Source organism: Phyllopteryx taeniolatus, chromosome 8 (assembly GCF_024500385.1).
Source record: "Phyllopteryx taeniolatus isolate TA_2022b chromosome 8, UOR_Ptae_1.2, whole genome shotgun sequence".
Lineage (NCBI taxonomy): Eukaryota > Metazoa > Chordata > Actinopteri > Syngnathiformes > Syngnathidae > Phyllopteryx > Phyllopteryx taeniolatus.
This window is the reverse complement of record NC_084509.1, coordinates 6,023,130-6,048,397: the sequence shown is the minus strand read 5'-3', so window position 1 is coordinate 6,048,397 and position 25,268 is coordinate 6,023,130. Positions and strand designations below refer to the sequence as shown.

The 25,268-nt window shown below is 39.4% G+C and overlaps 1 protein-coding gene across 1 annotated transcript; it reads right to left on the bottom strand.

Annotated features, from left to right (window-relative positions):
- Window positions 1-21,005: 21,005 nt before the first annotated feature.
- Window positions 21,006-24,944, bottom strand: smtla (somatolactin alpha). Its single transcript, XM_061783133.1, has 5 exons — window positions 24,855-24,944; window positions 24,512-24,705; window positions 23,107-23,220; window positions 22,440-22,619; window positions 21,006-21,312 (listed from the first exon to the last, which is right to left on the bottom strand). Exons 1-5 carry the CDS (start codon window positions 24,859-24,861, stop codon window positions 21,118-21,120), a joined length of 690 nt encoding a protein of 229 aa, XP_061639117.1. The 5' UTR covers window positions 24,862-24,944; the 3' UTR covers window positions 21,006-21,117.
- Between the last annotated feature and the right edge of the window lie 324 nt (window positions 24,945-25,268).

Below are 25,268 nucleotides of genomic sequence, written 5' to 3'. Positions count from 1 at the left end.
TAAATGTATTATAAATTAATCACAATTTTGACAAGATTGACAGAAAGTGACAGTATGTCTCAAGATTGATGGGTGGTGGAGGACGTGCATCCAAATGAAGAACTTTGAATATCAGACACAGGGAGGTAGACAGGCGGCAAAAAGCTTACAAAGTACCAGGCAGGTAAAATACAAAAGGACAAAGAATAAGAGAGACTTGAGTGAAGAACAAATTGCGTTGCAACAAATAAAAACAAATCAGACGACAAAGACAGATCCAGAGGAAATAAATCAACCCAGATCTAATTGGGAAACTGCTCTGTTTGTTTGTCAATATTTCAGCTGGCAAAAAGAAAATAATTTCCTTGAACAAAAGACAAAGGTGTTGTCATTGATGAATGAATGATTTTGAGGAGGACACCAAAGGCACTGATATTGAACCAATTGTTGAAAAAATGAAAAAGAACAAAAAAAGAAAGATAATCAATGAGTTACAACGGCGGACTGTGCAATTGGTATCTGGGCCTTCAGTGGGGGCATACCTGACTTAATCGTTCTCTAAATACCACCAATATCACAGTGCAATTATAGAACACAGCAAAACGATACAAAAATGCAGTAACAGCACGCAACTGTGCCATGTGCATCGTTTGGAGCAGTTCAGAATCAATATACTGTACATTTAATGTGGTAAAAAAAAATAATAATAATAATTGAAAATATGTACAAATTATATGAAAAATAATTTACTTACTTACCAGAGATGCTGATTATTCACAATGCAAGTGCCCCGCCCTGGCTTGGTGTCACCTTGCTGTCTTGGTTACACAACTCATGTTTGCAAACACTCTGCGACTCCAAACACGAAGTCGAACATTTGCAAATAACAGACATTCACAGTATTATAATTTGCATCACCTCTCAGAGGCTGCAAGCCAGCAGTGCTCGAGGCACTGGTCTGGAAGTGGCAACAATGCCTTTCCTTGGCGAGGATAAAGTAGCCCGCTTCGGGTTTGGCCAAACTCTTCGTATGACACCAAGCTTTTTTGGAAAAGTCCATCTTGAAAATATATTTTATTAAGTATGTATGAGACCAAGTCAGTTTCTTCTCCTTCTGCTCTCAACTTGATTGTTCATATAAAGTGTCTCCCAAGTCATTTGCCATGATGACAATGACAAGTAGACAGTTCTCAACTGCTATGTAGCTACTATTTAAGCTCACAGCAAACTTAGTTTATTCTATTCTATTCTATTCTATTCCAATACGACTCTTTCTTCTTTGTATTTTCCGGCAGTCTGGATGCATCTGCTGCCTCTCACAGGTCGGTCTTGATATTCCAACAGTATTCCGGTTTGGGGAAAGAGACTCACAATTGCCAGTGGAGATATTGTTATGTCTATTGTGTTGGTCATCTCAAGTACCCCCACACTATAAGAGCAGTAAGAACAGGACACCCGTCATGTGCAGGGTTTCTCCCATCTTAAACAAGATTTAAAAAAAAAAAAGAAAAAAAAAGTGTGTTGTCAACAACCCTGCAAAGTTGGAATGATTTAAAAAAATAATCACTAATTGAGGCTTCAAAATCATGTAAAAGCAAACCTTTCTACCTGGTCTTGAACACTGTGGGCGCTCAATCAACAAACAATCAAATACCACACCCTTTTTTTGCCTACAAATTCCTACATGTAGCAAAAATATATCCTGTTTAAAGCCTCAGATGGCTGGAATACAGTACATTCCACCAGGTTGTTGTGGAGCTTTTAACAGTTAGTCAAATTGCACATGAGCTTAAGTTCACACAAAAAAATATAGGTTCCGCTTCCGGGTTAGAAAATTGCCACCAATTCAGTATAAATATATTTTGTCTTACAGTAATAGTTACCAGTACCTATATTTATAATTTCATATGTACCTGAGGAGTCTCAAACCCTGATACAGGGTCACAGTTTTACCTTGCAGCGTGTCAGTAGATTGGTGTGGTTTTAATTGCTTCATGTGCGCCGAAGAGACTTTCGGTCACGTCGCTCGCGTGCGGTGGGCCGAAGTAACTTGCAATTGCGTCACTTAACCACTGATGCAAATGAACGGTGCTTCATTTTTATATAGTCAGGGAGGGACGATTTATGGATCATGGGCATTACAGGGCTGCGTTTTAGCCACGCCCCCCAAAAATCTGGAAGACTGAAGTAGTGCAAAACAGTTTAATGCTATTACTCCACAAATGAGTACTACGTAGTTCTCTGACTACATATGTGTTTAGACACAAACCTCCAAATTCCCTTGACAGAGTCTTTAACTAAATAACCCACCAACAAATGTCGATCATGAAAATTACTGTCCATTTCACACTTTGGGGCTCTGTGGTGGTGATTAACAAAACCAAAACAGGACCCAAGGGCAGGCTGCGAGCTGATTGGCCGACATAGCAGCAGGACAAGGCTGATGAGACAAGTAATAATCAGCCTGCTAAAGCAAGGCGACATAAATAGGAAAGTGTTTTAAAACTGTGATGAAACCAAAGAAGGACAACAAATACAAAATCCAGCAGAGAAGAACAAAAAGAGTAAGTGCCATATTGTGAATATGGTATTTATATTGGATGGTTTTCCAGTAATGTAATGGCTTATTTTCATGGAGTTTGATTGATGTCGGCTGGGTAACCCTCAACGGTTGTACGCGCAGACAGTTACGGCTTCCTCACGCTCTACAGCTGTTTCCTGACCCAAACTGCTTTAAAATTGTGGCAGCAATACAAACCAAAGTCTTTATGCAACTATTTAACACACAGATTACCAATAACACCTCCCAGTAGACAGCTACCGGTCACCTTGCAGCACTTCCTGTCTGAGTTGGGTCATTTCCTCTTGGGTCATGTAGAGAAGGGATGGGTGGTTGGCTGCTCTTTTGCAGCTTGAATACCGCAGGGGATGAAGAGACCAAGGCCATGGTTTCCTTCCTGTAATCACCTTCAACCTACCTCCTCATTCGTCTGTTGTGAGGCCTAGTTATGCAATGTGCAGTCCGCGGTGATCCCTGCCTCTTGCCCGAAGTCAGCTGGGATAGGCTCCAGCTGAGCCTCGATCCTAATGACGATAAGCTGCATAGAAAATGGATGGATGATTAAATTAGTGCAGTGTTTCCCAACCTCAATTGAGTTGAAGAACATATTTTACATTTGAAAAATCGCTCGGCACTCACCAACCAAAAATGTCACAAAAATATATAACATACCGAAAGAATGTTAATCTTGTCTCTCAGAAATTGGCTAACTCGGTGTGAAATCTGGGACTCTTTAGTTGAACAGAAAACTATTATTCTGTTGTATGCATGGCGACAGGTAGCTACACAGGTTAACTGGACCTTCGGCCATCAAGTGGAAGAGCGTTTAATTTCTTTTTCTGTCTGTCACTATATGTCGCTGGCATACTGTGGATGTGATCAAAGATACATTATTTGTAGTAAATAAATAATAATTTTCCGACCAATTCAATAAAATTGGATAATTTCCCGCAACAAAGCTGAGCATCTCTTACGACGTTTTGGAATCACTAATAACTGGGGTTAGCGAGCTTTAGAGGAACAGTGATGCTTCTTAATATCGTCTCGATCGTCCCTATGCATTGGCTTCAATCGTTCTGTTTCCTTGTTTAAAGTGAATTTTCTGATGTTAGTTTCCCAAAAATGTACAGTATTTCACCAGTGAATGGAAACAGCGGGAGCCCATACCTGTATACTAACATGGATGGGGGGGCTTCGTGAAAGGGTTTCCTCGATGCTATGTTAACACAACATGGAAGGTGTCCTCGATGGTCCATCAATACTATCGACAGTTACATTAGGAGTCACTGATGGTGTAGTGGTACACTCGCCTGACTTTGGTGCAGGCAGCGTGGATTCAGTTCCCACTCAGTGACGAATGTGAGTGCGAATGGTTGTCCGTGTCTATATGTGCCCTGCGACTGACTGGCGACCAGTTCAGGGTGTAGTCCGCCTTTCGCCCGAAGTCAGCTGGGATAGGCCCCAGCGCCCCGTGACCCTAACCGGGATAAGCGGTGTTGAGAATGGATGGAAGGATGGAGTTACATTAGGCATTCTGGGGTAAGGAGGACAATGACACAGAGATGCTATTGTCCGAGCAAGTGTATATGATTTCGAAGCCGTCATATGATATATTAAAACCCGTAGTATGGCCAACTAGCGGTTAGCACGTCTGAGCACAATTGAGGGTTTGAGGTTTCGGTTCAAATCTCGGCTCCGGCCTTCCTCTGTGGAGTTTGCATGTTCTTCCTGTGGCTCTCCAGGTACTTCGCCTTCTTCCTGCATTACAACAACATGCATGTTAGGTTAACTGAAGGCTCTAAATGTGTGAAGGGAGTTGCTTGTCAATACTGTATGTGCCTTGCGAATGGCTGGTGAAAAGTCCAAGGTGTACCCCTCCTCTCATCCAAAGTCAGCTAGGATCGGCTGGCTCACCCGCAATCCCAATAAGTACGAGCACTATAGAAAATGGATGGATGGATATTGAAGTCAGCTGTCAGGGAATCAGACTGTAAATGTTAAAAATGAATAACAGAAAAAAATTTCAAGTGATTTTAAAAATAACTTGGACGTGTTCTGGGAAGGTGGCAGGGTGACCGACTGGTTAGAACGTCTGCCTCACAGTTTTGATGACCGGGGTTCAATCCCCGGCCCCGCCTGTGTGGAGTTTGCATGTTCTCCCCGTGCCTGCGTGGGTTTTCTCCGGGCACTCTGGTTTCCTCCCACATTCCAACAGCATGCGTGGTAGGTTGATTGAAGACTCTAAATTGCCCGTAGGTGTGTATGTGAGTGCGACTGGTTGTTTGTTTGTATGTCCCCTGCGATTGGCTGGCAACCAGTTCAGGGTGTACCCCGCCTCCTGCCCGATGACAGCTGGGATAGGCTCCAGCACTCCTGTGACCCTTGTGAGGATAAGCGGCTCAGAAAATGGATGGATGGATGGGTGTTCTGGGAAAACAACATCAAACATTCCATTTTGGCTGTCATACTGCATCGCATTCCCCTTCATCTCTGTGACAATAAATCATAACAATTGAAGCTGTTTATCGTGAGCGACAACAACTGTTTAAAGAGGATCCCAAAACACAGGCTGCTTCAGAGTGGAATCATTTATGAAGGAGTGTTGGAAAAAGCCTGAATGAGGTCCCAAATGGGCCACTCGTAAACGCTTTGCCCCTCAAGTGTGCTTGGCGAAATCGCCCTTTCGTCGCGAAATGAGGCAGATTGTTTGTGACAATTAGGCTGATGCCAGATACTGCCCGCTATGCTCCACACAATCGCTCCCCCCCATCAGCCAACTGTGTTTATCAGCAATTACGAATGGAAAAGAACTCTATGGCCATTAGACCCAGGGAGTGGTTGCACAGAGGGCTTGCCCTGCCCTAAACAAAAATGCAGTGTTTGCTTATAGTTTGCACGAGGTCCTACTGAGGGAGCAACATGACAAATTATGAGAGGAAGGATGAAAGGAAGGAAGGAGTAGAGAAAGGAAGGAAGTCTTACCAGAAAGAAAGACAAAAATATAGCTCTAGTAGGTAGCAGCAACCTATTGGAATAGTGTCTGAGTTTTAATCAATTGTGTAAGATAAGGAAGATATGAACACAAATTGAAACACTGCAGAAGGAAGGAACGAAGGAAGGAAGGAAGGAAGGAGTTAAGAAAAACAATAAAACAGTCTAGTATATAATAGTTAAGGAAATATAATACAGTAAATAATAAAAATACATTTAACAAATCAAACATCATTACACCTCAATAAAAGAAAAGCAAAAGAATATCAACTATGATTAAATAAACAGAAAACAACATACAATGAAGAGATCAAATAAAACAGAATAGCGATAGCAAAGGTTAAATAAATCGGTTGATAAATAAAAATGATAGCGAAACGATTAAATGCAATTAAAAAAATAAAAAATAAAACAGCAATCTCTAACCTAAAATAATACAGTTCATAAATAGATAAAACAGAGATGTTTGCGGTTCAATAAAGAAGGTGATAGATAAAAAAAAAAGATACTACAAATCCAATACATACAAAGAAATAATAAAAAATAAAAAAAGCTTGCAAATGTAAACAATGACTAAAGATCAGATAGTAATCCCTCGTTTGTTGGGTTAGGTTCCAGACCACCCCCGCAAAAGACGAAATGCGCGGAGTAGCGACCAAGTATTTATTTGAATAGTTGTATATGTTTTTAATGGTTCATGCATATACTATAATACGGACATCCAGTATATGCATGTAAAGTGCAGGTATTATTTTTGTCCACTTGGAATTGACAAACTCAAATGCTACATTGTATTGCCTGCGATTGGAAAGTGAGCAAACGAGAATGTATAGTTGGCCAGCTGTTACGTGGTTAAGTGTTCAGTTAGCCACTGTGTGTGTAGAGTAATGGCATCATTTGAAGCCATTGGCAGGTCAGAATGTGAACGTGCTTGTGTTAACTGTATTTTGTTAGTGTTTGTTCAATAAAGTGATTGAAAGAGCAGCAGCGGCTGTTTCCATCCTCTCTATCCTAACCAACTGTTCTAGATTACAATTCTTTCTAACTAGCGATGGGAGGCTATATTCATTGAGCTAATGATGTTTACTTTACTTTAGACATGCAGTTGTTGTACTTTGCAAGTTGTACTTTGCAATAGGCACATTGCACTTCAGCTTCTTTTTTAAAGTGTGAAATGATCCCAAATTTTAAACATTTTCAGTTTTTTTTTAACACTCTTTCCTCCTGGCTTGTGCTTATTGTTACATGAGTCTGCAGTCACAGTCTGTGTGGAAAATAATCACAGCAAAATCCCATGATATAGCTAATAATCTGCATTATAAGGACGATGAAAAAAAATAAATGCAAAGCACTGAATTCACAATAAGTGAACTGTGCTATAGCGAGGGACTGCAATTAAAAACAAGCACAGATGTAAATAGGGACGGTAAAAACACCATGAAGTGGAAAAAAGTGCTGAAAACTTTCAGGGCCGAGGGCAGACTGTTGCATTATGACATACAGTAGTATTTTAAGGTTGCGAGCAGTGGTGTGGCCCAAAGTGATTTTTCTTTCACAAGGTCGCAAAAATAACTGGCACTCCTGTTTATGATATGATACAAACTTCATCACTAATAATAAAGCTGATTTGTGCCACGTGAAAATGATATAAAATCCTGTATCGTATAATTGGCAGTGTATTGAGACGTATATCGCGGCGGGGTCATTGACAGAGATTGTGGAGGGCAAAATTGGGTTCGCCAATAACAACTGTTCCATAGCGGCCAAAATATGTACAACAAGGTCAAAGTCATGACCCGTTCCATCGGCAGAAGATGTCAACTTACGTAAAACCGGTGTGAACAGCCACATAAGGGTACATTTACAGGGCCCTGCTAGTGTTTGTAAAACGTGAGATGATCATATCCATTCAATAGCTCGAACACCATCTGTTTCACATCCATTCAGCTTCACGTGAACGTTCCCCGAGATTGAAAAGTGGTCATTTTTATTTCCCCGTAAAGCTCTGAGTTATGAGATGTATTAACTATTTGTAGGCTTTTATTACTATTGTTATTACCGTATTATCCTTACAAATGCTACACTACATTAGCTGTAATTCCATACTCCCTAGTCCTTCTCCCTTAAGGCTTCCTTGACGTGATCGCAAAAATCTTGTTTATAGTTGTTCCTATCGTAGATCAAGTTCTCATCTGACTGTTGCCTTTGTCTTTGTCCAGTGAAACACGGCATATGTACAATAATCTGGCCCAAACTGCAGACAAAGGGATGGAATAAAAGTAGCATCTGTTGAAGCGTTTGCACAGGGCCGGCAACATACCCCAATGTGCATCTATGCATCTGCATATGACATCAAGCAGACACACAGTGAAGAAGAGAGAGTATCTTCCCACCGAACTTTCCAAATCACATGCAATACATTTTCCATTTCAACTGCAGTACAGCACAATATTTTGAAAGGGCATGGCACAGACTACATAAAAGGCTTATAGCTGCCATCTTGTGGCTACATGTAGTTATTACTCTGTCTCCGTCACCACACAAAGGCAAACTTTGCTGAGTCTGCCTTTACAAAGGCAATAATGCTCAGTTTTGATTGACAGGTTTCCAAATTTAGCTCACAAAATATATTATTTAACACTACACAAGTTTCAGCATGACAGGTGTCAATAAAACCTTAGCATTATTACCTTACCTATCTAGCTATCTTTGTAAAGACAGCTTATTATAATAATAATAACAAAAATAATGACTTCCCCACCCCCCCCCCCCCTCTTTATATTGTACTTTATTCTCATTATAATTATTATTATATTATTATTATAATCACTCTTGTAAAATTTCAACTTTGGTTCATTTTTCCTTTGGACAAGTGTTTTCGATCATTGCCTTCCACTGTGGGGTCCTGATTCAATCCCGGCCAAAGACCAACAATGGACCATACTCCCACGGACCCACGGCTGGGGTGTACTAGAGCAAGACACCGATATCCTGAACTGCTGCCTGGGCGCTGAAGTTGACCCCTGCTACAGTGTATACTACCAACCGTGTGTTTGCGCACTTTGCGGTGTTATAAGCAGAGGTCAAATTTCATTTGCATGCATGCATGTAGTATGCATGTACAGTATGACGATTCCTCTTTTTCATACTCATTGGACCATGCTAGTGAATCTAATGTCTCGGGTGAATGAACAAACATGTAGACAATGATATATTGCCTAAACACGACCTTATATATTTAATCATAATATATTTCAACATCCTATGCTTTAAAGATGAAATCCATAGCTCTGTATATATAAAAAAAAAGTCAAACGGTGTTTTAGTAAAATAGAAGCATGAAAACAAAAGTTAAACTGGGGAAAGAATATGTTTTCTTTATTGGTTTCCAAGTGTCCTGGATTCATTGGCTTATATTCATATGCATTTCCTTTTCTTCCCCTGCCAAAGTAAATTCCAAAGAATGATATTCGTGTTTTTTCAGTTTCACTTTTATGAGACGGTGATACATTTCCCACATGATGTGCTCCATGTGAGTGCAGCTCAGTGATCGTACGGGATTTAAGCGATCTCCCGAGGTGGAGGAAAGGAAGAGACTTTTTGAATGGTCTTTCTATGCTCTTTTGATGGCTTGTGTATATTCATCTCATTCAAAGTGAACCTGGAGTCAAAACTCAGTATGATTCACAACTCACACTCACATAATTATGGCTGAATAGATTACAGTCAGCGAGATGTGTTAGCACACACTTGATTCTTGTGTTGAATGTTGCGACCTATTTTATCAGTAATTACGAGACCTAATATATAATGTAATTGTTAGGTTAGGTCAAGGGTCGGCAATCCGTGGCTCCAGAGCCACATGTGGCTCTTTCATTCTTCTACTGTGGCTCTCTGGTGACTTTGAAAGCAAATGCAATGGTACTGCTGAAACACTCAAGTTACAAGGAAACTCTTTTGTGTCCCAGAAAGAAAAGAGCCTCAAAAAGTGGTTCTCATGAACATGCCTGTGAATATTCTCATTCATGCAATCCAGGTCATTTCATTCTCACTGCATTGAATTGATCGGCAATGGACTGTTCCAGTTGTCTCAGAAGATGTTTGGCCTATCCTCTGAGCAGGCTTAATCAGTTCACGCAACAAGGCTTAGGACAGAGCTAGGCTGAGTTGGTATGGAAAAAAAGTCAACTATTTATGCTCCAAGTTAGAGGCACGCCGCAAACCACGAATGATATCATTCTTTTGGAATACAAAAACGACAGGCGTTAGGATGCCTTGTCTGCCAACACGAGTTGTTACGTGGAACCGTCTCATTGATATACCATTTAGTTGTAAAATAGTAGTGGAGCTGCCACACGGGCAAAGTCGACTGTAATTTTGTGTTATTTGTTGGAGGCAAAATTATTGAGTTTCTTTGGAATAGACGAAAGGACGACATTGTATGATAAGTGGTGTCGTAAGTCACCTTCACGTAGCTGGCCTCTCTCACTCCTCTTTCAAACCATCGGTCTTCTCTTTCCAAAATATGCACATTTTTGTCCTCAAAAGAGTACTGTTTCTTGTTCAAAGTTGTTCACAAATTTTAAAATGAACGAGCTATGTTCGTAATTACAAATTTTTAATGTTCACCTTTAATACTTTATTTTTCGCAATATGTTGCTGTGAGCTGTTAGCCTCAAATTACTGGCATTTCCCCAGTTGTCCGTGTGTTTTACTCATCTGTTGGTTTTTGTTTCATTGTATTGTTGTTTTCTTGTACTGTTAATGTAGATTGTGCTATGTGTAGTGATCCCCTGCTTGTATTCATTTTGGTATGCATGTTTCACGTGCGTATCCTTATCTAAAGCTTTTGCCACACCACATCTCCACAGTACCGTACAACCATGTGAGGTTTTCCGATTGCATCGGTGCATTGTAAGAAAATCTTAATTTACAGTACTGTATAATCTTTGGAGGCAGAAGGGGCTACAGATTCAGTGTACCAGGTGCACTCCCCCCAGAACTGCCACTGAGAATTAGAATTGAGTGCTATATGAAGGAATTTTAGAAAATACATATCAGATATCATTTAAATAGCAAGGATAAAAGAACCAATTTAGCGACACCAAGGGTTAGACAAAAGTGGCAGAATACGCTAGATGCTAACTATTTGATATTTAGGATGTTGTTACATTATGCTTGCATTACAACACACCTAAGGAGGTAAAACTATATCTTGAGTGAATTTGCTTATTTACTTTCCACAATGGTTATTTCTTTATAGACTTTGAAAATAACGATTAAATGTACATTTCGAATAAGCCTAAGGGCAAAAGTTTTTTTTGTTGTTTTTTTTTAAAGATAATGTTCTTTTTATTTATTTGGTAAGCATGCCTGAGGCTAACTCCAGCCCTTTCTTTTCGGTTTTCTTGGTTGATGTCATGACTATGAGTCTTTTTCGATTATTATCAGAAAATAAAAATGTAATCATAAGCTACTGAATAGAGTTTAATATATAGAACCCAATACAATAAGACTCAACCGCTCCAAGCATTAGTGTTACACTCCCATCCATTGGAGGATTTAAAAATATTTGTATTCTGTTTTTATTTAAAGTATGTTTTACACAACGTCCCAACTTCATTGGAATTGGGGTTTGTACAAAAACAAAAACAAGTTATGGTAATGTGATGTAATGTTAAAACAAATTACGATAACTGTTCAAGTTTAGCTCTATCAGTTGATTCATGAACACATGGGACAAAGTGTATGGACAGTGCATAGACACACAATTCCAGCATCTAGTCAAAGCTCACATGTTTAGATGGACAAGCTCTGCCTCATTTATTTGATTTCTTTTTGTCCTTGAAGAAAAAGTCAAACATGTCCTTCCTATAGCTTTTAACGGGGATCCCTCTTGAGCAATAAACAATGAATCAATTTGAAGCTTTGTGCTGCCTCCAAACTGTGAACTTTCAATCTTGCTTGCACCTCCAAATCAATTTAATGTCAAGTTATGTTTCAGTGTCAAGCAAAAGCAAAACAAACAACACAAAGGCATCGGTGGCCAATCGGAAAAAGTCAAATAAATCAGCCTTATCACTTTCAACCAGATGGAACCCGTGGCTCATCTGTCAGCCAAACACAATCTTTTTGTTTTTGTTTTGTACCTTTAATTAGACAGTCACCTTTTAAAAGTCACCATTTGGCAGACATGCTTTGGTCTTGAACGGGCCAAAGCAAAGGAGCCAAGCGTTTGTTCACCACAGAGAATATGTGGCATTTTCACTCATTCAAAATACCAGAGGATGTGGAAAAAAGTAAATAGGTTCTAAAGCATTGCCATTCATTCATTGATTTGACATATAACAAATTTTTTTAGCCTTGGGAGAGATCTTCACAGTGGACCCCATAATGCCAAAGGAGAAGGGAACTGGCATTCAAAGACTTAAATGTCAGATGAAGGTATTGTTTTATTATTTTTATGTTTTGCATTGGTAAAGTCCTTCTTACACTTGAACATATTTGAAAAATTAATATGCATGGGTGAGACGACTAACATAAACACAACACCTTTGGTTATATTTTCACATACACAATAATGGGTGTGCACGGTTAGTAGATCAGTTTCCATGCGCAATCAAGTTTTGCCTGTTTTTACTCATATGAACGTTTAGTAAATCAGGCCCTGAGTCTTTTATTCTTTTTTCATTTCAAGACTACAGTGGATAATTCATTTCAACACTTGTAATGCCACACTTTCTATTTGTAACGGCCACAAGCTATGTGCATTCCTATCATTGCCGATGAATTCCTATCTTGACGCAATGATACTCTGTTTTGCACTCACGGTGGTAGGATATTTAGCCATTTACAACAGAAAGAACATTTGAGATGCAAGAGATATGTTACTTTGACAGGAAGGAACTTGAGCTGGTTTGGTGGCCGAAAGGAGATGGCCGGGTACCAAACATGGCAGAGACTATAGTTTTTTTAGAAAAGTCTGCGGTGGCAATATGAGTGTGAGTGAAGTCCATGGTGCAGAGTCTGTTGCCTATCTCAACAGAGCTCTCTTCAAGCCCAAGGATTATTTGGAGCTTGCGTGACGGGGGACCGGGAAGGGAAAGGTGGACCGGAAAGGCACCAATGCAACACGGAAGTGGATCGTCGTGGCGGTGACTTTGGAGCGACCACTGCCAAAGCCAGGGTGCAAGCAGCGTTACGTTATGTAAGCAACAGCCTTGCCGACAATGGACCATTCAAACCCGCTGAAAACTACAAAAACACACAACTTGTTTTGTTGTGATTTATTCTAAGCATGACCGCAAATAAACTATTCATTCATTCATATTTATTCAGAGGATATTCCTCCATCTCCTGCAGAGCAGGCTTTTAGTGCCGAATTGGTGTCCAAATATATATATTTTTAATCTCTGCGTTCATAGATTAAATTAAATGTAGATAGATTAACAATTTTTTTTTAGTCACTAAGTGTGAGTTAAAGATAAAAAAAACAATAGAAGACAAATGAAATAAGAATAATAGTGTTGATCATAGACAAATGATCACGTCACTTTACGCATCTGATGGTAATGCCAAGTGTTAAGTCAACTGACTGCTTTCAATTGTCACCTAACATTTGGCGCTTCTCTGGCAAAGTGCTAAAATTCATTCTCCACTCTGAGAAACATTATTTCAGATGCACAATGATCCATAAAATAAAAGGCCCAGTTGGTTAGACTGGAATTTGAAACAGACATAATCTGAAAATGGACAAACGACTGGTAGGACACCATCACATCTAAAAGTGCCCACACTCGCTGCCTACATGTCTAGTCAAACTAAGCCATGTGTTTAATTTACGCATTATTAGGATTCCCTTTACTGGCAGGACACGCCCCGTTTCAATATTATTGGTTCAGGGACACACACCGCTGCACTATGATTGGCTGCTGTATCCCAATAGAACACGCCCTGATGCTTCCAGGCAGGAAAACAAATAGGTAACTTAAATGTAGCAGCATTAATTTTTTCCACTAACCCTAAACCACCTTAATCCTAGCCTTAACCCATATTCTAAACCACCTTAGCCCCAACCCTAGCCTTAAACCTAACCATAACAAACATCTTTGTTATTATTTCGTACAAAAGTGATATATTTGGGAAGGTCATCTCGTTACATCTGCGTAGCCTGCCCTTCCCGTAATGCAGGAGCCAATCATGTTCCAGCGGGCCGTGTCCAACCAGCAAAGCGCGTGAGAATCGTAATAACGCTTAATTTACTTTACAATGCCTTATCGTGGCATACCTGTTTTTAGCGCTAAATGTTGAATATGTGTGTGTGTCGTATTTTCTGGCAGTGGATGTTTTTGCACAAGACATGGATTAGTTTTTCTGTTGATGACGCTAACCTAATATTATCAACCATTTATTGAGCGATAGAATGTACACCCCTTCCTTCCGGATGTGCTCTGACATGACACTGCATCATGGACAATTATTATGATACATCGATGCTTAACAGGTTTGTTGAAATGAATGTGCCCAACTTTATAGGTTCCCCTTTACAAATATACTTTCACTCATGCGTTGTCCCCTGCGTGGCATTTTCTCCCGTCCTGTAGCCTTTGACCTCTGGAGCCACCCATAATCAACAAGGCCACCTTTGCCACTCTATCCTGTGTGCAGGCTGCCAGCCACAGATAAGGTGTCTTGGCAGCAGGTTGGAGTTTTGTCCTTTGCCTTTGCACAGTGGGAATTCGGGAAGCTGTATTCAAGCTAGGCTACAGGAACAATAGGATAGGGAGGGTGAAATTTTTTTGAATGAGAAAAACAAACAGTGAAAGCAGCTCAATAGAAAGATTAGCACAGGACAATCACTGACAGCTATACAACTCCTGTGCTTCATGGCTTATGTTGAACATTACATCATTATAGGATTATTATGTGTTTAGTTATACTCTAGTCCTAAAACATGTCAGTTACAGAGATTATAATTATGTAGTGAATTAATAAAGATAAAATGGAAAAAGCAAATACAACCCCAATTCCAATGAAATTGGGACGTTGTGTTAAACATAAATCAAAACAGAATACAATGATTTGTAAATCACATTCAACCTATATTTAATTGAATACACAACAAAGACGAGATATTTAATGATGTTTAATGTTTGGGAACTGAGGACACTAATTGTTGAAGCTTTGTAGGTGGAATTCTTTCCCATTCTTGCTTGATGTACAGCTTCAGCTGTTCAACAGTCCGGAGTCTCCGTCATAATGCGGCACACATTTTCAATGCCACGCTGTTGTAACATGTGCAGAATGTGGTTTGGCATTGTCTTGCTGAAATAAGCAGGGGCGTCCATGAAAAAGACGTTGCTTGGATGGCAGCATCGTTTCTCCAAAACCTGTATGTACCTTTCAGCATTAATGGTCCCTTCTCAGATGTGTAAGTTACCCATGCCATTGGCACTAACACAGCCCCATACCATCACAGATGCTGGGTTTTGAACTTTGCCTTCATAACAGTCCGAATGGTTCTTTTCCTCTGGCCCGGAGGACACGACGTCCACAATTTCCAAAAACAATTTGAAATGTGGACTTGTCAGACGACAGAACACTTTTCCACTTTGCATCAGTCCATCTTAGATGAGATTGGGCCCAGAGAAGCCGGCGGCGTTTCTGGGTGTTGTTGATAAATGGCTTTTGCTTTGCATAGTAGAGTTTCAAGTTGCACTTACGGATGTAACGCCAAACTGTATTTACTGACATTGGTTTGGACATTCAACGTTGGTTTTCGGCCTTGCCGCTTACATGCAGTGATTTCTCCGGATTCTCTGAACCTTTTGATGATATTATGGGCCGTAGATGATGAAATCCCTAAATTCCTTGCAATTTTACGTTGAGGAACATTGTCCTTAAACTGTTCGACTATTTTCTCTCGCACTTCACAGAGGTGACCCTGGCCCTATCTTTGCTTGTGAATGACCGAGCCGTCACCGATGGTGTAGTGGTACACGCGCCTGACTTTGGTGCGTGCAGCGTGAGTTCAGTTCCCACTCAGTGAAGGTGTGAATGTGGGTGCAAATGGTTGTGTCTGTGTCTATATGTGCCCTGCGATTGGCTGGTGACCAGTTCATGATGTAGTCTTTCGCACAAAGTCAGCTGGGATCGGCTCCAGCGCCCTGCGACCCTAACCAGGATAAGCGGTGTTGAAAATGGATGGATGGAAGACTGAACAATTCAGGGAAGCTCCTTTTATACCCAATCATGGCACCCAGCTGTGCCCAATTAACCTGTGCACCTGTGGGATGTTCCAAACAGGTGTTTGATGAACATTCCTCAACTTTCTCAGTCTTTTTTGCCACCTGTCCCAGCTTTTTTGGAATGTGTTGCAGCCATAAAATTCTAAGTTAATGATTATTTGCTAAAAACAATAAGGTTTATCAGTTTGACCATTAAGTATCTTGTCTTTGCAGTGTATTCAATTAAATATAGGTTGAACATGATTTGCAAATCATTGTATTCTGTTTTTATTTATGTTTAACACAATGTCCCAACTTCATCGGAATTGGGGTTGTACTTTACTGTAATATCTTAACATTTGTTGTACAAACAGAACTGGTAGAAAGAACAAAACTGGTTCACCACTGTGATGTTAATACAGTAACATAATAAAACACTTTTATGAACGACCGTCATCACTCCCATCAACCTACAGGGCGGCGGTAGAAATTCAGCAACTTGAGCTTAAGACAAAGGAGACATGAAAAGTGGTCTCATAGGAAGAAAGAGAAGAGGAAAAAGCCCCTCCATAGTCCTGCTTTTAATGTGCAAATCGCCCATGCATTATTCCTGCCTTTGTTTTATTTTTATTCAAATTCTATTTTTATCCTAGCATTTTATTTGATTTGTAAAGCATCTTTGAGTACCCTTTAAAAGCACTCCATAAAATAAATGTATTTATTATTATCCATCCATCCATTATCTGAGCCTCTTATCCTCACTAGGGTCACGGGAGCGCTGGAGCCTATCCCAGCTATCATTGGGCAGGAGGCGGGGTACACCCTGAACTGGTTGCCAGCCAATCGCAGGGCACAAATAAACAAACATCCATTCACACTCACATTCACACCTAAGGGCAATTTAGAGTTGTCAGGCTTAATTACATTTCCTGCCTCCAAGCGTTTCGTTTCCATTATGACCAATACATACCACCTCACATAGTATGCAACACACCAGGGGCTCTAAGAGTAAGCACCTGATGTTAAAAAAGCAAGGTGGTTCTATAAAATGTCACTTGGTACTTATTATTCAGTCTCTATATACCATAAATAAAGAGGGAAATTAGGAGAAAAATGTGAATGTTGCTTATTTGGACCCAAAGTGAATTGAGCACACCATCAAGCCAAAGGCATAGATACATATATACATAGGATGTACGAACTCTCAAACCTTTTCTTTCAGAGAAAGACAACAAAAAAATGAAAGCCAAGCACACACTGGTAATTTTTGGAGTCTAAAGGAAGTTATTATATGGTAAGTAATGAAAGTGCTTCCTGAACTGAAGGAAATACACAAGGCCTGTGTTTTGATCTAAGAAAAACATAAGCAGACACACACTGGCAGGAAGACAAATACATGCTCCACCACTTGCCTCCCTCTGCTTGTGGAGATTCACAGTATATCAAAGACAGAAAAGTGAAAACGCCAAGAAACTCCCTCTGGCCACAGACGTGAAGGGCAGGAAATTGCATTGATTTAAGCTGAACCTTTTTGGGCATTTTCCTTCTTTTTCCTCGCCTAAAGGAAACACATTTGTTCCACAGCTGCTAAGATTTTTTTCCGATTATTGCCGACAAGCTGATGTGATAAAGGCGGGATATCTGAGTTTGAAAAAAAAAAAGTCCAAATTCTTTCAAACTTGGCCACATACACAAAAGGCACACATTTAGCAAGAGTAAATTTTTGCTGTCACAAAATCTTGTTTATGGTCAGTCAGCACTGCCAACGTCCCTTTTCCTGCCAGGAGGGCTGGGAAATCCTACTAATGTAACATAAGGGCCTCTGATCGCATTTGAAAAATGACATAAAAGCCTGCTTATGCAGACAGTTTCTTTTCCGACATTGTTTCAGGCATAGTCGTATCAAAAGCGAGGTAAATACATACCGGTAATCGGTCCGAAGTTGAGCATTTCCTTCCCCTTGCGATCAAAGTCAGCAAAGGACCAATTGTCGAATGTCTGTAAGAGATCATCTCGAACAATTAACCTGTGGTGTGAGGTATGTCAAGATTGATTTTTCAGCCCTGATTTGAGACCGCAATTGTAAATATTAAAGCAATAATCTTCAATTTCAATATGTCATGTCCCACAGTACTTAGAAGTTAAAAACATACAAAATAACTCCATGAGGAAAAGCGTCATTGTAATACAATAATCAACAAGTGTACTACATACGTATAGATTATACTGTATATGTACTGTATATACTATAGAATATATTGCCAGGTCACACTGCTGCTTGAGTTAATCTATTTGATGAGCTGTCATGTTTTAAGTACCAAAAAAGGAGTTCTTTTTGAAGTCAGTCACAACACCGCTGAAGTCCCAGGTGGTGGGGGTTAGCAACACATGAATTGAGGGTATTTTTTGTTTTACCAAGTGCTTCTCCTTGTTATAACATTAATGAAGCTGAAGATTATCAGATCAGCACTGGTCTCGACCGGTCTTGACGGAAGAGCCAGATTCCGTTGATTCAGATGCCAGGCTGGTCGAGGAACCATTTATACGTTTTGTGTCCCCTGTTTGCCTTGAATAGTCATCACCATTTAACTAAGAGCCACTGGCCGAAAAGACAACAAATGCTATAAATACAAGAATGTTTTAGCATCCACACAGCTAATGCTAATGCCCTTTGTCCCATGCACCTACAATCTCAGCAAGTAAATCAACATGCAGGCTTAATAACATTTCCTGCCTCCAAGCCATGGAGTTACGTTTCAATTATAACAAAAACAAAGCACCTCACATACCTGTAGTATGCAACACACTTGGGGGTCTTCATAAAAGTTAGCGCCTAAGATGTCAAAATGGAAAGGTGACTCTACAAAATGTTGTTTGGTACTTATTATTCAATATCTATGCACTGTAAATAAAAAGGAAAAAAAAATGTGAGTACTTCTTATCTGGAGCCAAAGTGAATCATGTGCTGTGTGCTTTATTGGTCATCACGCGTACACCACAGACTATAAGAGCAGTAAGTAAACATGGTGATTGTTTTCACATCATACTGTGTATGGACCACTCACATAAAAAAAATAAAATAAATAAATTAAAATGTGCATTGCAATTGCATTTAGCAAATTTTATTAGATACCCATTACAATTTCAGGTTTAAAAAAAATATCGAATTACTTTTTTGTGGTATTTGTTGTAGTGTTTAAAATAATTCTAAATAAACAATAAGAGACTATTGTAAAACAGATGTCAAGGGCTTGACTCTTTAGTGAGTACAGGGTCCAAACCCTTAACAAGCTACTTTTAGTTAATTAACCCTATGGTGGTCAATAGTACACTTTATTAATCAGGACTGACTCTGACTTTTTATATGAACGTGAGAGCTGAAATACATTCTATTACCGATAAGTCATAACTAGTGCAACTTTGGCAAAAGGCTTCTTTATACTCGCGTGGACGGCGACCGCGCTGATGTCACTGCGGCTGTCCCGTGCGTAGTTTGTCTTTATACTCGAGCGCAACCCACGCGTGCAGGTTTGAAAATGTACTGCAGTTCACCTCCAAGGGAGCTTAAAGGCCAAAGTCCTCAGGATACTCAGAGGCTAACCTTTTGCGTATTATCTCTTTTTTGACAGACGATTAGGATCACAAATAAGCTTGTTGTGTTTTCAAATCGGCAATACTAGCGTAAGTCATGACCTCCTCTTAGAACAGAATAAAATACAATAGAAGATAATACAACAGAATAGAATAATTCTATATCTTGAGCTTTGACTCAGATGAGCGAATAAGAGAAGACGTGTGACTGGTTTTCCAACAGAGGAGCAAGGTACAGCTGAACAACATGACAACGCTCTAGCTATTGTGGTTCATTTCTAGTTTTATTCACCCAGACAGTTAAACTATTAAGTGTTACTGTATATCTAGGATCATTAAAATATATGTAAACATACTGTATATATTTAAACCCGGTGGAAATTTGGCGTATTTAAGTCAGTCTGTCGATCTAGACCAGGCCTATCAAACTCAAGGCCTGGGGGCCAAATCTGGCCCGCCAACTCATTTTATGTGGCCCGCGAAAGCAAATCATCTGTGTCAACTTTGGAAGTTGACACAGATGATTCTTGCTCAAATTCTCATATATAATAAATAGTATTGTTGAGCTATTGCAAGCATTTTCTGTTTACAGTAACTAAGTTGAACAAACTATTACCCTTGACTTCTGATTTCAAAACTAGGTAGCCATCAATTTGTTGTGTGTATGTAATAGTATTATGAGGTGACTAAACAGTTATATGGTTTCACAGTCAACGGCCCTCTTAGGGAAACCGTGACTACAATGTGGCCCGCGACAAATATGAGTTTGACACACCTGATCTAGACATTCAATTCATTATGGGCTCATTGAATGTCTCTCACCAATGAAAACGTCCCATTAATATTCTTTTTAAGCGCTGACTTACTGTTTGACTATCTCTGGTAAAAGTGATTCATTTCATTAATGCGGAAGGGAAACCAGCTAACTTCAAGTCTTACAGAATACTCCTGGGAGCCATGGGAATAATCCAAAACCTGAGAGAATAAAACTCCAGCTAAGAACAAAGGAACAGAAATAAATTGAGAGATGTGATATGCAGATGTTTTTCACATTATTGTCTTTCCCAAGTGACAATAATATAGTTTTTATTTTAGTTTTCAGATTATTTAATGAAGCATATACTGTAGAAAAAAGGATAGTTTTACGAGAAAGTATTCTGAAACAATAAGTAATGTATTGCCGACGGCATTGTCCCTGCTATTTTGATGCAAATCTGTACAAACTCCAACCATATTCTCTGCTGCTTATTCTGTTCAGGGCCGCGGGGAGCTGGAGCCTATTTCAATTGACTCCGGGCAAAAGGCACACTATGCACCTGGACTGGTCGCAAGTCAGTTGCAGGGCACATAAAGAGACACTGCCATTTTGACTCACATTCACACTGTCACTGAGTGGGAACTGAACCCACACCGCCTGCAACAAAGTCAAACGATGTACCACTACAGCATCAGTGACTGTATATCTTGCCATGTATAACCAGTTGTGATGCTCAGTGAATTGTGAACAATGGGATAATTCAAATAAAGAAGAGTCTGTGTGAGTTTTATGAACATCTGAGCACGAAGCCTCCTCTTGGCGAGCTACAGTATGTATGACTACACTGCTTGGCACTTTATCTGTTCTCTGACTTTGTTGCAAAGATAATATATTACACAAGTTTTTGTCTTTAAAATATTTATTTCAGGTATTTTCTTTTACAGGAAGTCATGTTTTTTCACATAGCACTATCTACTAAGAATTCATAAATTTAAAAATGTAGTATTTAGTTTTCATGCACAGTTGTAATTGTCGGTTTGTCTACACTTGAGAAGCTTGAGGAATGTCGCGATCTTATGGGAATCTTTCTTGAAGCAGCTGATTAAGATATAGTCTCTCATGACAGATTCCACCATGTCTGTTTGCATGTCATATTGGAACAGGCCTTGTTCGCTGTAACTCGTTGTCAGTAGGCCCTCATTCAGCATCTGGACAAACACATTTAGTCACATAACAGAGGACTATTAGTCTTATCATCATCTCAAAATAAAGCATTGAACAGTCGTGGTCAAAATCACTGACTGATCAGCCGATATGTAATCGAAACAGTGTTTTCCAACCTTCATTGAGAAAAGGCAAGTATTTGAGAATAGAAAAATCTCACAGCACACCACCGAACAAAGAAACTATATGAATGATATATATGGAAATAATGATTATCTTAATAATCTCAATAGGTGGATACACAGGTTAATTTGATGAATTAATAATTAACTTTAATAATAGTAATAGCAACGCTCTACAAATGTGCATGTCTGTGAACCTGACAAAATAAAAATGTTATTAAAACTAGATTGAAATACAGGTTTTAGACATCTGTGAACAGTTTAGCAACTTCAGTAACATTTTCTCTTAGATTAGAAATTTTAAAAAAACGTGATGCATGAATTGAAGTTCTTTAAAAACTATGCCTTTGTGACATGTCTTCAAATGAATAAAATTATTTTTTCAATACTATTTTAGTTTTGGGCGGCACGGTGGCTGACTGGTTAGAGCGTCAGCCTCACAGTTCTGAGGCGTGGGGTTCAATCCCCGTCCCCGCCTGTGTGGAGTTTGCATGTTCTCCCCGTGCCTGCGTGGGTTTTCTCCGGGCACTCCGGTTTCCTCCCACATCCCAAAAACATGCATTAATTGGAGACTCTAAATTGCCCGTAGGCATGACTGTGAGTGCGAATGGTTGTTAGTTTCTATGTGCCCTGCGATTGGCTGGCAACCAGTTCAGGGTGTACCCCGCCTCCTGCCCGATGACAGCTGGGATAGGCTCCAGCATGCCCGCGACCCTAGTGAGGAGAAGCGGCTCAGAAAATGGATGGATGGATGGATTTTAGTTTTGTTATGAAGTGTATAAATATTTTAGGTTATACAACATTTACAGTAAGCTTGGTGAATCACAAAAACATTGGCTGTACAGACAAAAACAAAATTAAAAAAAAGGTTTTATGGTGGAAATAGTTTGGTCTCCGGAATTATCTAAGGAAACATTCTGGAGGTCAACCATTATCCTGCACCAGGTTGTGCTCGACGAAGGTTTCACAATGCTATTTGCATGGCCTACCTTTTTGATGAGAACGATCACTCCATGCTCCAGACTGATAAGTTTGTCAGACACCCACTTGGTTTTGTTGAGGAGCATTTCTGGAGTGCCATCATAGCGGTCCAGTGTTGTCTGTAGGTAGACCAAGGGCTCAATCCATGACTGGACCAGCATTAGCACAGAGTGGAGCAACCATTTGTCCTGGAAGACACACACAATTTACCAGATATACAAGTTATTTGTTACAAGTTACTACTAGTGCGCCACTCAATCCAATACAACCCTTCTTTTTAAAAATTATTTATAGCTATTAATAATTGTGACCAGATAGCACACCAGCTAAAACAACAGCTAACATGTACTCTTGAGAAAAAACTCTAACATTAGGATTGAATTGAAACTCAATAAGAATTAAAATAATATGCAAATAAAATGCAATGCTAAAGCAAAATTTTTTTAGGGTTTTCTACAAAATTGTTCACAAGAATGGGTTCGATGTTGTTGTAGTGAAAGTTTTACAGTCAATATTTGTTTTTCACTTTGATAAATGAATATAGTGCCTAAAATCGGATTTAAGGCTCAGAAACACACTCACCATTTTGTGGCACAAACTTCATTCAAGTAAACATTCTCAATTATCTTGGAACGAATACACCAATGTATGAGCATAGCAAAGGCTTTTGCTTACAGACATCTGCTGGACTTCGCCAATGGAGTTTGGAATGGGGATGGCCTTAGTAAGGCATGCATAAGCCGCCTGGTTCCTCTGAAGCTGCAATTGATATGGGACAAATATTTCCTCCTGCACATGATGCAGACACGAGGGAGAGAGAACATGAGTTTTGTGTTAACAGGAATTTTTCTGTTGTGGAAAAAAAAAAGGAAGCCAATTTGGGCAAAATCTTCTCTACTGGAGACCCTTAAAGGAATATGCTGTGTTCTATTGCAATCGATAGATAGCATGTAATGTCTCCTTTGTGACAAGCTCTAATATCACCTCTCCATACAGTATATACTATACACGGTGTACCTTTTTGGAAGCTACAAAGCATAATGCTGTCGCTGATTCAGACTAGCCTTATTATCACATTTGTATTGCACCACACCACTGATTTTGAATAAAACTTGGGCTCAGAGAGAAGTTACTCTGAAGTGCAGCAGTAAGAAGATCTTCAGGTGTGAAAAGAATCAAATAGTAACATCTCAGTGATTTTGGTTCAGTAAAAGAAAAATGTGGCAAAATCCTTCCAGTACATAAATAGTGGAGATCATTTTGAAAGATCGAGTGAATGATGAATGAATGAATAATTGAACCTTTTGGGATTTGGTGCATACACACAAGTGGGTATGTAAATGATGACACGTCCTTTTTTGTCATTTTACTGAGCACTGGATGACAATAATATGCATATAAATAAACAATATTTCTAGATTGACTAACAATAAAGCATTGCAACCTGTTATTCTACCCAACCAATCACCAATTAAAGGTAATTATAATAATAATGATGAAAAGGTTACAATAAACAATAAATTTAATACATTACTATATCATTTTAAAAATAATGATATTAATCTCATTTGGATAAACAAAAAAATCCATGTATTTCAGGGAGTGCCCTATTAAGGGTTAACTCCATAAATTCTGCCTTTACAAAGATAATATTGAGCTTGGATATGTTAATTTAAACCTTTCTATGCCACACACCGAAATATTGAATTATAATGACATTGAATTATTGCTCTTTGATTGGCTGGCTACCAAAGTGTACGCCGCCTTTCGCCCAATATCAGCAGGGATAGGCTTCAACTCGCCTGTGATAATAATAAGGACAAGCAGTATAGAAAATTGATTGATATTGAATTATAATACCATTGTACTCACTATATTTTTAATAAAATCACAATAAAGTTCTACCAATGTGTTTATCATTGACGATGTAGAATTTACAATAGCTTTATTTCCTTAAATTGTATGAGTTGTTATCAACGTACAGTATCTGTTGCATATTTAAACTCGTTTAATTACGGCAGCCCCACTCGTGGTGCAAATATAGAATTTTTGTGTTCGGCTTAAGGTGGACGTTACTCACAAACATAGAGCACGACTCTTCGGAGACGCGGTAGATGAGCTCAGCATGCTGGATCGCTCTGTCCAGAAGCTTCTCCTGTGAGATGGATAAACAGTAGGGGTGGATGACTTGGTCCTGATCCGTACACTCGAGCAGGAAGCTGGTGCTAAGGAGGCAGGGCCATGACAACACAGCCCATAGAGCTCCCTGTATGGCTAGAAACAAACAGAAAGATGTAGATCATTTAAATATATGCTCTTCTATTATAGAACTAGACAAGTAGTTTTAAAAATCTCTATTTGCAATGATTCAAGGAGCAATTTTAAAGAAGCACATCTGTATTTAGAGTTATAAAAGTGAATACCGATCATCCTGTGAATTCTTCTGTCCCTGAGGTCTTTGAAGTGATAGCCTTAAGTGAGCGGTCAGCCTCTTTTATGTAGCATGAGCAGGCCATGAATATAAGAAAAGGTCATCTCGGGTAGGGGTGGGCAAACTTAAGGGCCACGTCTGAGTTTAAAAACGAACAGATGGGCCATGTCATTTGTACAGGAGGTAAAACATTGTTTGTAAAAGTTCAAATGTGTATGTAAGATATGTAAAATCGTTTTTTTTTTTTTTTTAAATATATATATATATTTGATTAATTGTAGGCGGCACGGTGGATTACTGGTTAGGGCGTCTGCCTCACAGTTCTGAGGACTCCCCAGTCCCCCCTGTGTGGAGTTTGCATGTTCTCCTCGTGCCTGTGTGGGTTTTCTCCGGGTAGTCCAGTTTC